Raw genomic sequence first — 13,962 nt, forward strand, 5'->3', positions numbered from 1 at the left:
CAGAATAGAAGAGAGAGTAAATTTTTATTTGCGTGTCTTCGTTTTGTGCTACTGTTTTTATTCTCACATACCTAGATGGCTATTCATTTTCGCATGTTTCTCATTGTATTTTTTTTCTTTGCACTGAGTACAGAGGAAAAAAAGGATTTCTCCCAGAAAGTAAATATCAGCTGTCTAGCAGGTAATTCTGTCTTTTTTTGTCTGCTCTATGCTTGAATGAAGAGATTCCAACTGGTCACGTGAATTCAGGCAAATTAACCACGAGTCTTCTCAACTTTCAAGTGGGGATATAATACTTACACCATAGAATATGTAGCGTCGGTTAAACCCACTGTGATGGTTGAGTGTCATCTCGGCCACATACTGGTACCCGGATGTTTGATCAAAAACTAGCGTAGGTGTTGCCGTGAAATTAGTTTTCAGATGAGATTAGCATATAAATCAGTAGAGTTTGGGCAAAGCAGATTACCATCCACAATGTGCGTGGGCCTTATCCGATCCACTGAAGGCCCTAAGAGGAAAAAATCCGAAGGTTCCCCAAAGGAAGAGGGAATTTGACCTCCGGTCTGCTTTTGGACACAAATAGCAATATCGTCTCTTCCCTGGGGCTCCAGCTTGCCAGCCTGTTCTGCACATTAGATGACAAAAGCTATTTCATACGATTTTCTGTTATCATATTCTTAGGTTCGTTTATGATGGAAAATAAAAGTGGAAGTAGAGACTTGTTATAATGAAGCTCCATGTTCCTTTCAAACAGCATCAACATTTACTGGCACATAATGTTATTTACGTCTGCTCCTGTCATCACTTCTCCAGACCAGATTCCGTTAAAAGCGATTGTCAGATATCATGCCGCTTAATGCTTAAATATATCAGTACGTGGTTTTTACCGTTCCCAGCTCCATTTGCAAAACACAAACGCGGTATCGCCACACAGCCTGTGTTAGTGTTCTCTGGATGCGTAACAAATTAACACACGCTTAACAGTCTAAGGCAATAGCTACTAATTACCTCACACTTTCCAGGGGAGCCTGGGCACGGCTCCACTCAGTCTACTGTCTCACGGGATACAGTTTAGGTGCTGATGAGATCACACACCTTTCCGGAGCTGAGGTTCCTCTTGTGGACTCAGGTGGTTGTTGCGACAATTCAGTTACTTGGAATTGTAGGACTGAGATCACGGCTCTCTCGCTGCCTGTCACCCAGGGCTGCTCTAGTCTCCAAAAGGGCCCCTGTGTTTCCGTGCATCGTGTCACTGTTGCATCTGCCCTCAAGACGTGAAAGCTAATGCTTCGAAGAAAATCGAAATTACCTTTCTCTTTAGAAAAGGCCCAGTCCCCTTCTTGAGCTCTGGTACCTGGTGAAATCAGGTCTATCTAGGGTGGGGGGGTGCCTGGGTGGCCCAGCTGGTTGAGCACTCAACTCTGGATTTCCACTCCATGATCTCATGATCTCAGCGTTGTGAGATCAAGCCCCACGTTGGGCTCTGTTGCTGAGCCTGCTTGAGATGGTCTCTCCCTCTCTCTAAAAAAAATAAACACACACACACACACACACACACAAAACAAAACAAAACAAAAAAAACAGGCCCACATGGGATAATCTCTTCATTTACTCAAAATCAACTGATTGGGGATCCTTCTCTAGTCTTCAAGACTCTTTCATCTTATCCTACGATATAACTTAATCGTGGGACTGATATCCGATCATATTCAGAGAGTTGACTCACACCCAAAGAAAGCGAATTTCATACAGCAGGTACGCCAGGAATTTGGGGAGATTTTAAAATTTCCCTAAGAACGTTTGACTTCTGTCTGCCATTAATTCCTAAGACAAAATCATCGATATCTTCTTAAGATCATCTACGATCCAATCATCATTAAATTGTCTTTTTTTTTTTTTCTTGGGGCGCCTGGGTGGCTCAGTTGGTTAAGCATCAGACTCTTGATTTCGGCTCAGGTCATGGTCTCGTGGTTCATGAGACCGAGTCTCACATCGGGCTCTGCGCTGACAGTGTGGAGTCTGCTTCAGATTCTGTTTCCCTTTCTCTCTGCCCCTCCCCACTCATGCTCTCTCACTCGGAAAAAATAAATAAGCATTTAACAAATTAAATGTAGGGGCGCCTGGGTGGCTCAGTCGGTTGAGCGACCGACTTCACCTCAGGTCACGATCTCACGGTCTGTGAGTTCGAGCCCTGCGTCAGGCTCTGGGCTGATGGCTCGGAGCCTGGAGCCTGTTTCCGATTCTGTGTCTCCCTCTCTCTCTGCCCCTCCCCCGTTCATGCTCTGTCTCTCTCTGTCTCAAAAATAAATAAACATTAAAAAAAATTGTTTTTAATTAAATGTCTTTTTTTCTTTCATGTGATTTGTTAGAATCAGACTGAGAACAAAGACCATAATTGGCATTTGATTAAAATGTCTCTTCAGCCACTTAATCTGTAGGTCCTCTTTACCTCCCTTTTATAGTTTCTTTGTCATTTATTTGTTAGAAAAAAAAAAGGATTGTGGTTATGTATCATTTCTCATATTCTGGATTTTTCTGTTCATATGGCCATGGTATTTATTCATATGTTCGTGTCCATTTAACATGTTCCTCTGTCTTATCAAGTAGTTTTAAAAACTAAGTATGTTAGGTGCTTAGAAACCTGCCTGGTCCAGTATAGTGACTCTATGTGTCTGCTGTTATTATTATGTAAAGCATCTGATACAGGAATTGATACAAAGTGTCGCTCACTAAATGTTTTACTCCATCTTGATCCCTAAGATATTTCTTCTTGTTTTATTTTTTTATTATTATCATTTTTAAATGTTTATTTATTTTTGAGACAGAAAGAGACAGAGCATGAACGGGGGAGGGTCAGAGAGGGGAGACACAGAATCGGAAACAGGCTGTAGGCTCTGAGCTGTCAGCACGGAGCCCGACGCGGGGCTCGAGCTCACGGATCGTGAGATCATGACCTGAGCCGAAGTCGGCCGCTTAACCGACTGAGCCACCCAGGCGCCCCTCTTCTTGTTTTAAAAGATGGCACTTGAATCTGAATTAACTGTAAGAACTCTTTTTGACAATTAATATCCACATTTTGCATCATTTTTTTTTTGATATGTCAACATTGACACTGATCATTTGGAGCATTTTTAGAGTGTCTTTGTAGTTCTACAGCTGTACTTTATTGCCCACTTTGTCAATCGCCACGTAATGCAATTACTTAGTCCTAATGCCTCTTTCTCAATAATAATAATGAATAGATAGCCCCTTTCAAATCATAAATTGGAAAGGATACTTGAGGTTATTTTATACTTTTTAACACACAACTATGTACTTGTAGAACTGAGTGAGACTCCAGTTATCCTGAGTCTTCAAATGTTCTGGCAAAACTGTAATTATTCAGGATTGGCAATACTTGCCCTGGTACAGAATGTATTAATGAGTTAAGAATATATGTAAAGTTGTATATATAGACAACTATTCCTGGATAGTTTTCTTTAAGTCATATTTCCTGATGTTACTTTTACTTTCCATTTTAGCTGGACAATATACATTCAATTTCCTACAATAATTTTTTTACAAAGATTTAGGCTTATCTATCACAGACTAAAACATTAGCAATGAAAAATATGACATGCTTTAACATATGGGCATTTAATTCAGTCATCCCCAATCAACAATTAAATCAGCCATTAAATCAAAAGTGTTATACGGGGGTGACTCAGTTGGTTAAGTGGCCAATTGCAGCTCAAGTCATGATCTCGATGTCTGTGAGTTTGAGCCCTGTGTCAGGTTCTGTGCTGACAGTTCAGAGCCTGGAGCCTGCTTCTGATTCTTTGTCTCCCTCTCTGGCCCCTCCCCCACTGGTGCTCTGTCTCTATCTATCTCTCGAAAATAAATATTAAGAAAAATTTTAAGAAGGGTTCGATGATAGGAAAGTCAAAGACAGTCACTTCAACAACCTTCCAGGCAGGTAAAAGACAAGGAAGGAGATGTTCACAAATGACTAGGCCATAGGAAGCAGAAATTATGACTGGTTAAAGGCTTCGCTTTTGAGGTGGAAATGCAATTGAACAGTAAAATATAAGTATAATTTGGATGAGGAAGAAGGAAGAGAAAGCTATTCGAGACTAGGGAGACCATGTCCATGAAAAGCACAGGAGGATCAAACTATCCAGTGCAATCATGTAAGTAATGTCAATGGTAAGTAATCTCATAGAAATGAAATCCAGGTTGTAAGGACGACCTTAAGAAAAAGGAAATAGACCAGACAGTAGAGAGATTTAAACAACAGGCTCTCACTTCTGTTAGTTATGAATAAGCAAAATGTTACATACTGGTGTCCTCTAATTGTGGGGGTCAGAATTCGCATGCTTTTTTCTCCCCAACTCCTCACCCAGTATCCTGCCCCCATTCCAGAAATAGACATATTAATGAATCAATCTCATTCTCGTTCTGTTAATAGAGCTGCCTTTGAATCATACAGGATACTATTCCCACTTTAGTCAGGGTGGAGTCTAATTTTTTTCTCTACATTTTCCTTCAGGAAATAATCATGTGTGCCCAAAAGACTGGCTGCTGAACCAAGGGAAATGCTACAGGTTTTCAATGCCTTCCAAAACTTGGAATGAGAGTCAACATGATTGTGCGTACCTACAGGCACATTTACCGGTGATCCAAAGTTTGAAAGAGCTGGTGAGGAATCAAAAACAGGATCTAAGTACCCAAGGAAGACTTTCTAGGTGCAGTTACAAGAAGTGTGGGTGGTTTAGAATCATTGCTTTTGAACGTTCGGTAGCCATGATACAATTACTATTGTTTATTTAAAAAAAAACCCTATCGGGGCGCCTGGGTGGCGCAGTCGGTTAAGCGTCCGACTTCAGCCAGGTCACGATCTCGCGGTCCGTGAGTTCGAGCCCCGCGTCAGGCTCTGGGCTGATGGCTCAGAGCCTGGAGCCTGCTTCCGATTCTGTGTCTCCCTCTCTCTCTGCCTCTCCCCCGTTCATGCTCTGTCTCTCTCTGTCCCAAAAATAAATAAACGTTGAAAAAAAAATTAAAAAAAAAATTAAATAAAATAAAAAAAACCCCTATCATTTATGAAATAAATGATTATTTACCATTCCATCAATGCCTGGCACAGTGCCTTAGTCTATAGAGGGCATTGAAATTTTTTTGAATAAATTTATAAATGAATACACCATGTCCTTGATAGGAGTTCATACAGAAGAGTTTAAAACCTGGAAATCCTGCTTGGATTGGACTATTTACTGCATCCCCAGGAAAACAATGGATGTGGATAAATAAACACGTTTTTGTGGAAGAAAACAAGTAAGTAATTATTTGGGGGGAAAGAATGGTGGCAGTCATGTTGCCTTATTTATAGACAGGTTTTTTTATGTTTTTGTTTTTGTTTTTGAGAGAGCATGTGAGAGCACGGGGTGGGGGTGGGGGGTGGTTGGGAAGGAAAAAGGGAAAGAATTTTAAGCAGGCTCCACTCAGCAAGGACCCCAACGTGGGGCTCCATCCAATGAACGTGGGATCATGACCTGAACCAAAATCAAGAGTCAAACACTCAACCAACTGAGCCACACAGACTCCCCTATAGGATAGTATTTTTCAAAGTATTTTTTTTTTAATTTTTTTTTCAACATTTATTTATTTTTGGGACAGAGAGAGACAGAGCATGAACGGGGGAGGGGCAGAGAGAGAGGGAGACACAGAATCGGAAACAGGCTCCAGGCTCTGAGCAGTCAGCCCAGAGCCCGACGCGGGGCTCGAACTCATGGACCTCGAGATCGTGACCTGGCTGATGTCGGACGCTTAACCGACTGCGCCACCCAGGCGCCCCTCAAAGTATTTTTTAAAAATGTTTACTTATTTATTTCGAGGGGGGAGGGGCAGAGAGAGGGGGAGAGAAATAATCCCAAGCAGGCTCTGAGCTCAGTGCAGAGCCTGACCCGGGCTCGATCCCACGAACCCTGAGATCATGATCTGAGCCGAAATCAATAGTTGGAGGCTCAATAGACTGAGCCACCCAGGCGCCCCTACAAAGGTGTTTTTTTTAAATTTTTTAAAATGTTTATTTATTTTTGAGAGAGAGAGAGACACACAGAGCACAAGCAGGGAAGGAGCAGAGAGAGGGAGACACAGAATCCCAAGCAGGTTTCAGGCACGGAGCTGTCAGCACAGAGCCTGATGCAGGACTTGAACCCATGGGCTGTGAGATCTTGACCTGAGCCAAAGTCAGGTGCTCAACAAACTGAGCCACCCGGGTGCCCCAAAGTATTTTTAATAAGCTTCCATACTTTCCAGTCTTTTTATATTTCTTCCTCCTTTCCTCTCTTCTTCCCCCCTCCCCTTTTCCTTTCCTATCTCTCTTTTTCAGGCCTTTTTCTCTATCTTTTTGCTTCCCCTTTTTTTTTTCTTTTAACATGCACAAATGAGAAACAGGGCTAGCAAGTGCTCACGATGACGTCTGGAAATTTTCATGGTCAGGAAATAATAATGACTTTATAATTTTTAAGCCAAGTTAAATCTCATTTCAAATAATTTTTATTGTATATAGTAAATGCACAGATCCAACGCCCCTATAAATAAAAGCATCCAGAATGTATACAAATGTCTCAGAAGTGACAAAGTGTGAATTTGAAAGCTTGCTCCCTGCACGTTCTCCCGATTGGTGGACGTCAATGTCTTCATCTGTGTGAAAAGAATAGCAAAGCTTCCCTCACAATGTTCTTGTGTGACCAATATAAGGTAATGCATGGAAGGGTGCTTTAAAACTCTCACACGTGTTTACGCTTTCTCTTGTGCGCCCCTGTTTTCTTTACACATCACTGGAGCACCCGGCTTGTGGCAAGTTTGAAGCAAAGGCCATGGAGCGATAGGCCATTTTGGTGTGGCTATTTATGTACTCCTAGCGACTTCCATCCTCCATAGAGTATCATCTTTCCTGAACATAAAACTAAACTATGAAGCAGTATTTATTCTTGGGCCCTGCTTTGCTAGCGATCTTAAGACGAAAATTGGTAAGGAATACCTAGACTTTTTTTTTTTTTTTTTTGGAAACCAACATATTATTGGAGCATGATACAACGCTTTCATTTAGAGGTGCGTGGGTGGCTCGGCTGGACACTGGTGAAGTGTCCAACTTGATTTCGGCTCAGGTCCTAATCTCAAAGTTGTGAGATCGAGCCCTGGGGACAGGTTCCACGCTCAGTGTGGAGTCTACTTAAGATTCTCTCTCTCTCTCTCTCTCTCCCTCTGTTCCTCTCACCCGCTCACACACACTCTCTCCTTCTCTCTAAAATACTTTTAAAAGCTTTCATTTAATTATATAAGGAAAAACGATATGCAGATGGTTATAATAGTGTTTGCTTCTTATTTTTAAACACTAACCAGCAACTAGAAAGTATAGGTAGGGAAATAGTTTTCTCCAAAAATATTGTCTTCACATATGTTCCTCATGATATGTGGTAAGGTATGGAATCGTATGGAATCATATGAAGGTAAGGAAGAATTTAAGTCATCTAAACAGGTTTTACTTTCACTTAAAAGCCATTTCCCCCGCGGGTTACTGTTGGTAACTCCCATTGGTATAAGATATCTATCACTTTGCAGTCATTATCCAAAACTTACATTTTAACATCTAATTACCTTTTATAGAAAATTATTTTGCTGGGTGGGGAAGGAATAGATGGGAAGCAAAACTGAACCTGAAGTTCAGTCGGAAGGCTGTGACCAGAGACAAGGGAGAGGCAATCGCAGCCTAGGCTGGGAGTGAATGGGTATAAGGACCAGTCTCGATGTAGAATATACCAGAATTTGCTGGTACATGCAAGTTGAAAAGGTGAGAGGGTGGGAAGAGACAGGGATGCTTCTAATCTTTGGGCTTGAGGTTCTATGGGAATGTTCCTCTGGTAAGAGAGACATCCCAAAAGAGAGGGTGTGGAGGGTATGCAAATCAAGAGTGCCCAAATGCAACCATTGACCACAAAAGAAGGGTCCGTTCTAAAACCTCTGGAACATTCCATCTCAGCTGCCTATACAAGTTGGGCTGGAGGAAACGTTAAGAAATGGGACCACAGGGGCGCCTGGGTGGCTCAGCCGGCTAAGCGTCCGACTTCAGCTCGGGTCACGATCTCGCAGTTCGGGGGTTCGAGCCCCGCGTCGGGCTCTGTGCTGACAGATTCTGTGTCTCCCTCTCTCTCTGACCCTTCCCCGTTCATGTTCTATCTCTCTCTGTCTCAAAAATGAATAGACGTTAAAAAAATTTAAAAATAAAAAATTTTAAAAAAAGAAAAAAAAAGAAATGGGACCGTTATTTTAAGAGAAATGCTCTAATGTCTATGCTTTATCTCCTAGTTTTCTCATGATTGGACCAACGGATCACACAAGCTGTGCTGTCGCAACAAGAAATCAGGTGTATTCTGAAGACTGTAACTCCAACTTTAATGGCATTTGCCAAAGAGACGCTGTCTGAACAACAAAAACAAATCTGTGCATTTAAACAAAGATTTGAAGCAAATGCATATGGATAATAGTGCCTATCTTTTTTTTTTTTTAGCGGAATGCAAATTTGTTTCCTTTCTATACTATTAAAAAACAAAATTCGACTGAGGAAATTTAAAGATATAATTGGCATTATTCAATGATTCGTGAACTGGGTAGCATCCCACCAAGCAAGTAAAAAAAGAGCTCCAATGAGCTACAGAGAGAAGGAAAGGCTTTTTAAAGGCAGACAGGGGTGACAGAAGGAAATCAGAAACAATAAAAAGATTATTTGGGGCAAGGTCACCTTTCTTTGGGGCATGAAAATGGGCTATCGGGTGGATTGCCTTATTAGGGTTGACCAGAACATTCTTGACTGACCAGTTAGGATTGTATTCTTGGGGAGATCCAAACTGCAGTTAGATTAGGTATTAAGTTTTGGTTTCGTGACAGGTGCTTAGCATGAATGACTCCACTTTGGGCCTGTTGTCTCTATTTTCACAGTACAAACATAAAATTTTCAAATATTCCGTTTAGAAATAATACTTCAAAATAAGGAAATATGACTTATTTTTAAACAAGAAAACACTCTTTCCTATTGTTTCAATGTCTAAAAAAGATAATTAAATTTCAACTTGTAATCCTGCCTTATTCGTTGTCTGTGTCCTATTGGGTTTGAAATCCTGAGCGTTTGGTGAAGAAATAGCCTAAGTAGACAGATATACCGTTTTTTTTCTTCATGGTGGGCCTTTTCCCCAAGGTTGTTTTTCAATTTTTATCAAAAAGAAATCAAACTTTCAACTGGTGATAAAGGACTCAGATGTTGTAAGCATGAGATGTCTATTTGAGGTAATACACAATCTTGTTTTCTTTAAAGAGACAAGCCAAGAAACAGACTCCTGACTTTTATATTTTTTTTCAACTTTTATTTTTTTTATTTTTTGGGGGACAGAGAGAGACAGAGCATGAACGGGGGAGGGGCAGAGAGAGAGTGAGACACAGAATCGGAAACAGGCTCCAGGCTCTGAGCCATCAGCCCAGAGCCCGACGCGGGGCTCGAACTCACGACCGCGAGATCGTGACCTGGCTGAAGTCGGACGCTTAACCGACTGCGCCACCCAGGCGCCCCCACAATCTTGTTTTCAAGGTGATTCCACAATTTATTTTCCTTTAATCAAATTTATATTAAAATTATTATGCTATGAATGATCCCATTCCGTTTCTTTTCTAACTGAAGTTCTGTGCAAACTGAAGTTTCTTATTTTCCTCTCTTTATTTATTTATTTATTTATTTTTAACGTTTATTCATTTTTGAGACAGAGAGAGACAGAGCATGAACGGGGGAGGGTCAGAGAGAGGGAGACACAGAATCTGAAACAGGCTCCAGGCTCTGAGCTGTCAGCACAGAGGCTGACGCGGGGGGCTCGAACTCACGGACGGCGAGATCATGACCTCAGCCGAAGTTGGCCACTCAACCGACGGAGCCAGCCAAGCGCCCCTATTTATTTTTAAATTAAAAAAAATAATAATGTTTATTTTTGAGAGTGAGATAAAGCACAAGCACGGAGGGGCAGAGGGAGAGAGAGAGGGAGACACAGAATCCGAAGCAGGCTCCAGCCTCTGAGCTGTCAGCACAGAGCCTTACATGGGGCTCGGAACTCACTGACTGCAAGATCATGACCTGAGCCTAAGTCAGATGCTCAACTAGCTGAACCACCGAGGCACCCTTCCTCTCGTTTATTTAAAACACATTTGTAGGGGCACCTGGGTGTCTCAGTCTTGATTTCATCTCAGGTCATGATTTCACAGTTCCCGAGTTCAAGCCCCACCCTGACATCAGGGAACCTGCTTAAGATTCTCTCTCTCTCTCTCTCTCTCTCCCTCTCCCTCTGTCCCTCTCCCCTGCTTGTGCTCTCTTTCTCTCGCTCAAAAAAAAAAAATAATAATAAATAATAAAAATAAAAACAAATAAAAAGTGAAAAATAAAACACATTTGTATTTCAAAATAAATGCAACAGTTTGTGTCCACCAGGTAAGTGAGGTAGTTAGTTACTTAACTCCTCCAAGATGCCTATAGTAAATTATAAGCCATGGAGAATTTATACCCTAATAACTGTGAATCAAAATTAAAAAAAAGGAGATGGCTTACGCTAATTTGCTAAGCAATTTACAAAATTAATTTGTAACCAAGAACCAACACTAAAAATAAAACCTGTATTATGAATCAAGGAAAACTGGAACTTAGGCTGAGACAGAATTTAATACATCCAATTTTAATACACAATGGCATCCCAAAATTCATTATTTTCCACTTTTCTCGGTGACAACATACTTGAAAACATGCTGGTATTTGCCAAATCATTTGTATTCCCATATGGTACTGGGGTCAACATTGCCTAGTAGACTCACATTTAAATCTCCCTTTAAATGTTTATTTATTTATTTTTGCGAGAAAGAGAGGGAGAGAAGGGAGAGGGAGAGAGAGAGAGGGAGACAGAGGATACCAAGCTGACTATGCACTGTCAGCACAGAGCCTGATGCGGGGCTTAAATCCAGGAACCGTGAGATCGTGACCTGAGCTGAAACCAAGAGTCGGACTCTTAACCAGCTGAGCCACCCAGGCGCCCCTCCTTTTAATTTATCGGAAAGTTCCAACTGTATCTAACTGAAGAAGTATTCCTCAGTTAAAGATGTGGGAGGAGAACTTGTTTGTAGGCTTGTAATGTGTTTGTAATGTAGATACTCTTGTTCTCCCAGCCTCTCTACTCTAACAGTTTATCTTTTGCCTACATTCACGTTCTTTCTTGCACTCATAGATTATGAGTCATTTATAGTTACCTAGTTACTCATAGTAGTTCCTAGTTACCTAGGCAGGAATTTAAACTCAAGCTAATGTAACATAGGTGGTTCTGATATAGTCTTTCAAATGCCCTGCAGAATTTGAATTTTATGACCTCACTCAGGAATATGTCCTAAGCCCATCCCGTTTCCTTGCCTTACTTGGGAAACTGATTCTTTTTTTTAATAACTTATTGTTTGGTCACTTTTTAAAATTTTTTTTATTTTATTTATTTATTTATTTTAAATTTACATCCAAATTAGTTAGCATGTAGTGCAACAATCATTTCAGGAATAGATTCCTTAGTGCCCCTTACCCATTTAGCCCATCACCCCCTCCCACAACCCCTCCCGTAACCCTGTTTATTCTCCATATTTATGAGTCTCTTCTGTTTTGTCCCCCTCCCTGTTTTTATATTATTTTTGCTTCCCTTCCCTTATGTTCATCTGTTCTGTGTCTTATGAGTGAAGTCATATGATATTTGTCTTTCTCTGACTAATTTCACTTAGAATAATACCCTCCAGTTCCATCCACGTAGTTGCAAATGGCAAGATGCCATTCTTTTTGACGGCTGAGTAATCCTCCATTGTATATATATATACCACAGTCTCTTTATCCATTCATCCATCGATGGACATTTGGGCTCTTTCCACACTTTGGCTATTGTTGATAGTGCTGCTATAAACATGGGGGTGCATGTGTCCCTTTGAAACAGCACACCTGTGTCCCTTGGATTGTTTGGTCACTTTTGATGTCATTTTTCTAGTTTATATTCTATTGTCTAAGCTCTGTAATTTTTAAATTGAAATATAATTGACATGCAATATCATATTAGTTTCAGGTGTATATCATAGTGACTTAATATTTTTGAACATTACAAAGTGATCCCCATGACTCTAGTTACTATCTGTCACCATGCAGAGTTCTTGCAATATTATTGACTCTATTTCCTATGTTGTACACTACATCCCCATAACTTATTTATTTTATAACTGAAAGTTTGTACCTCTTAATCTCCTTCACCTATCTCACCTGCCCCTCCCCATATCTCCCCAATCTAGCAGCCAACGGTTTGTTTCCTGTATCTATAAGTCTGTTTCTGTTTTGCAGACACAACAAAAAAAATGTTTTTTGTTCCATATATAAGTGAGCTCGTTGTGGTATATGTGTTTCTCTGTCATGTTATTTCACTGAGCATAATACCCTCCTGGTCTACTCATGTCACAAACGGCAGGATTTCATTCTTTTATGTGGTGAGTAATATTACATATATATATATATACATATATATATATGGAGTAATAGCCCATATATATATACATGTATATACATATATATGTATATATATATATCTATCTCACACCTTTATTCATTCATCTATCAATGGACACTTAAGTTCCTTCCATATCTTGGCTACAGTAAATACTACAATGAATATAGGGGTACGTATATCTCTTTGAATTGTGGGGTTTTTTTTCCAGAAAATACCCCAAAGTGGAATTGATGAGTCATACAGTAGTTGTACTTTTAATATGGGGGGGGGGGGATCTCCATGTTGTCTTCCATAGTGGCTGTACAAATTTACCTTCCCACCAACAGTGTACAAAGATTCTCTTTTCTCTACATCCTTGCCAACATAATTCTTACGTTGTTAGTTTTTCTTTTTGATCATAGCCAATATGACAGGTGTGAGATGCTATCTCATTGTGGTTTTGATTTGCATTTTCCTGATGATGAGTGATATTGAGCACCTTTTCATGTGCCAGCTGGCCATCTGAGTGTCTTTGGAAAATGTCTATTCGGTCCATTTTTTAATCATTTTTATATTACGTTGTAAAAGTTCTTTATGTTTTTTGGATATTAACCCTACAAGATGTATGATTTCCAAAGGTCTCTCATTCAGTAATTTGTCTTTGCATTTCATTGATGGTTTTCTTCACTCTGCAAAAGCTCTTTAGTTTGAGTAATGTCATTTGTTTATTTTGGCTTTTTCTTGCCTCTGCTTGAGGAGACTCGTCCAAAAAAAAAAAAAAATTCCAATGTCAAAGAGCTTTCTGCCTATGTTTTCTTCTAAGAGTTCTATGGTTTGAGGTATTATAGGTCAGTCTTTTTTTTTTAATTTTTTCAAATTTTTATTTATTTTTGAGACAGAGAGAGACAGAGCATGAACGAGGGAGGGGCAGAGAGAGAGGGAGATACAGAATCTGAAGCAGGCTCCAGGCTCTGAGCTGTCAGCACAGAGCCTGACGCAGGGCTCGAACTCACGGACGGTGAGATCATGACCTGAGCCGAAGTCAGACGCTTAACCGACTGAGCCACCCAGGTGCCCCGGTAAGTCTTTAATTCATTTTGAATTTATTTTTGTATATAGTGTAAGCTAGTTGTCCAGTTTCCTTCTTTGGCATGTAGCTGTCCAGCCGTTCCAACATCATCTGTTGAAAGACTTGTCTTTTCCCCATTGTACATTCTTATCTCCTTGGTCCTAGATTAATTGGCCATAGAAGCATGGCTTTTGTTTGGGGGCTGTCTATTCGATTCCACTCATCCATGTGTTTTTGTGTCAGAACTTCTCTGTTCGGATTACTGCAGGTTGGCAGTGTAGTTCGAAGTCAGGGAGTATGCCTCCTCCAGCTTTGTTCTTCTTTCTC

General features: G+C 40.5%; 1 protein-coding gene across 1 annotated transcript in view; it reads left to right on the top strand.

Annotated features, from left to right (window-relative positions):
• The window catches only part of KLRF2 (killer cell lectin like receptor F2), a 17,684-nt gene extending 8,568 nt beyond the window's left edge, over positions 1 to 9,116 (top strand). The window contains exons 3-6 of the mRNA XM_043563135.1: positions 134 to 181; positions 4,532 to 4,680; positions 5,198 to 5,313; positions 8,350 to 9,116. Coding sequence (XP_043419070.1) covers positions 134 to 181; positions 4,532 to 4,680; positions 5,198 to 5,313; positions 8,350 to 8,467 — 431 coding nt within the window. The 3' untranslated portion in view covers positions 8,468 to 9,116. The remainder of the gene's footprint in view (positions 1 to 133; positions 182 to 4,531; positions 4,681 to 5,197; positions 5,314 to 8,349) is intronic.
• The last annotated feature ends 4,846 nt before the right edge of the window (positions 9,117 to 13,962 follow it).

This window comes from Prionailurus bengalensis, chromosome B4 (assembly GCF_016509475.1).
Source record: "Prionailurus bengalensis isolate Pbe53 chromosome B4, Fcat_Pben_1.1_paternal_pri, whole genome shotgun sequence".
NCBI lineage: Eukaryota > Metazoa > Chordata > Mammalia > Carnivora > Felidae > Prionailurus > Prionailurus bengalensis.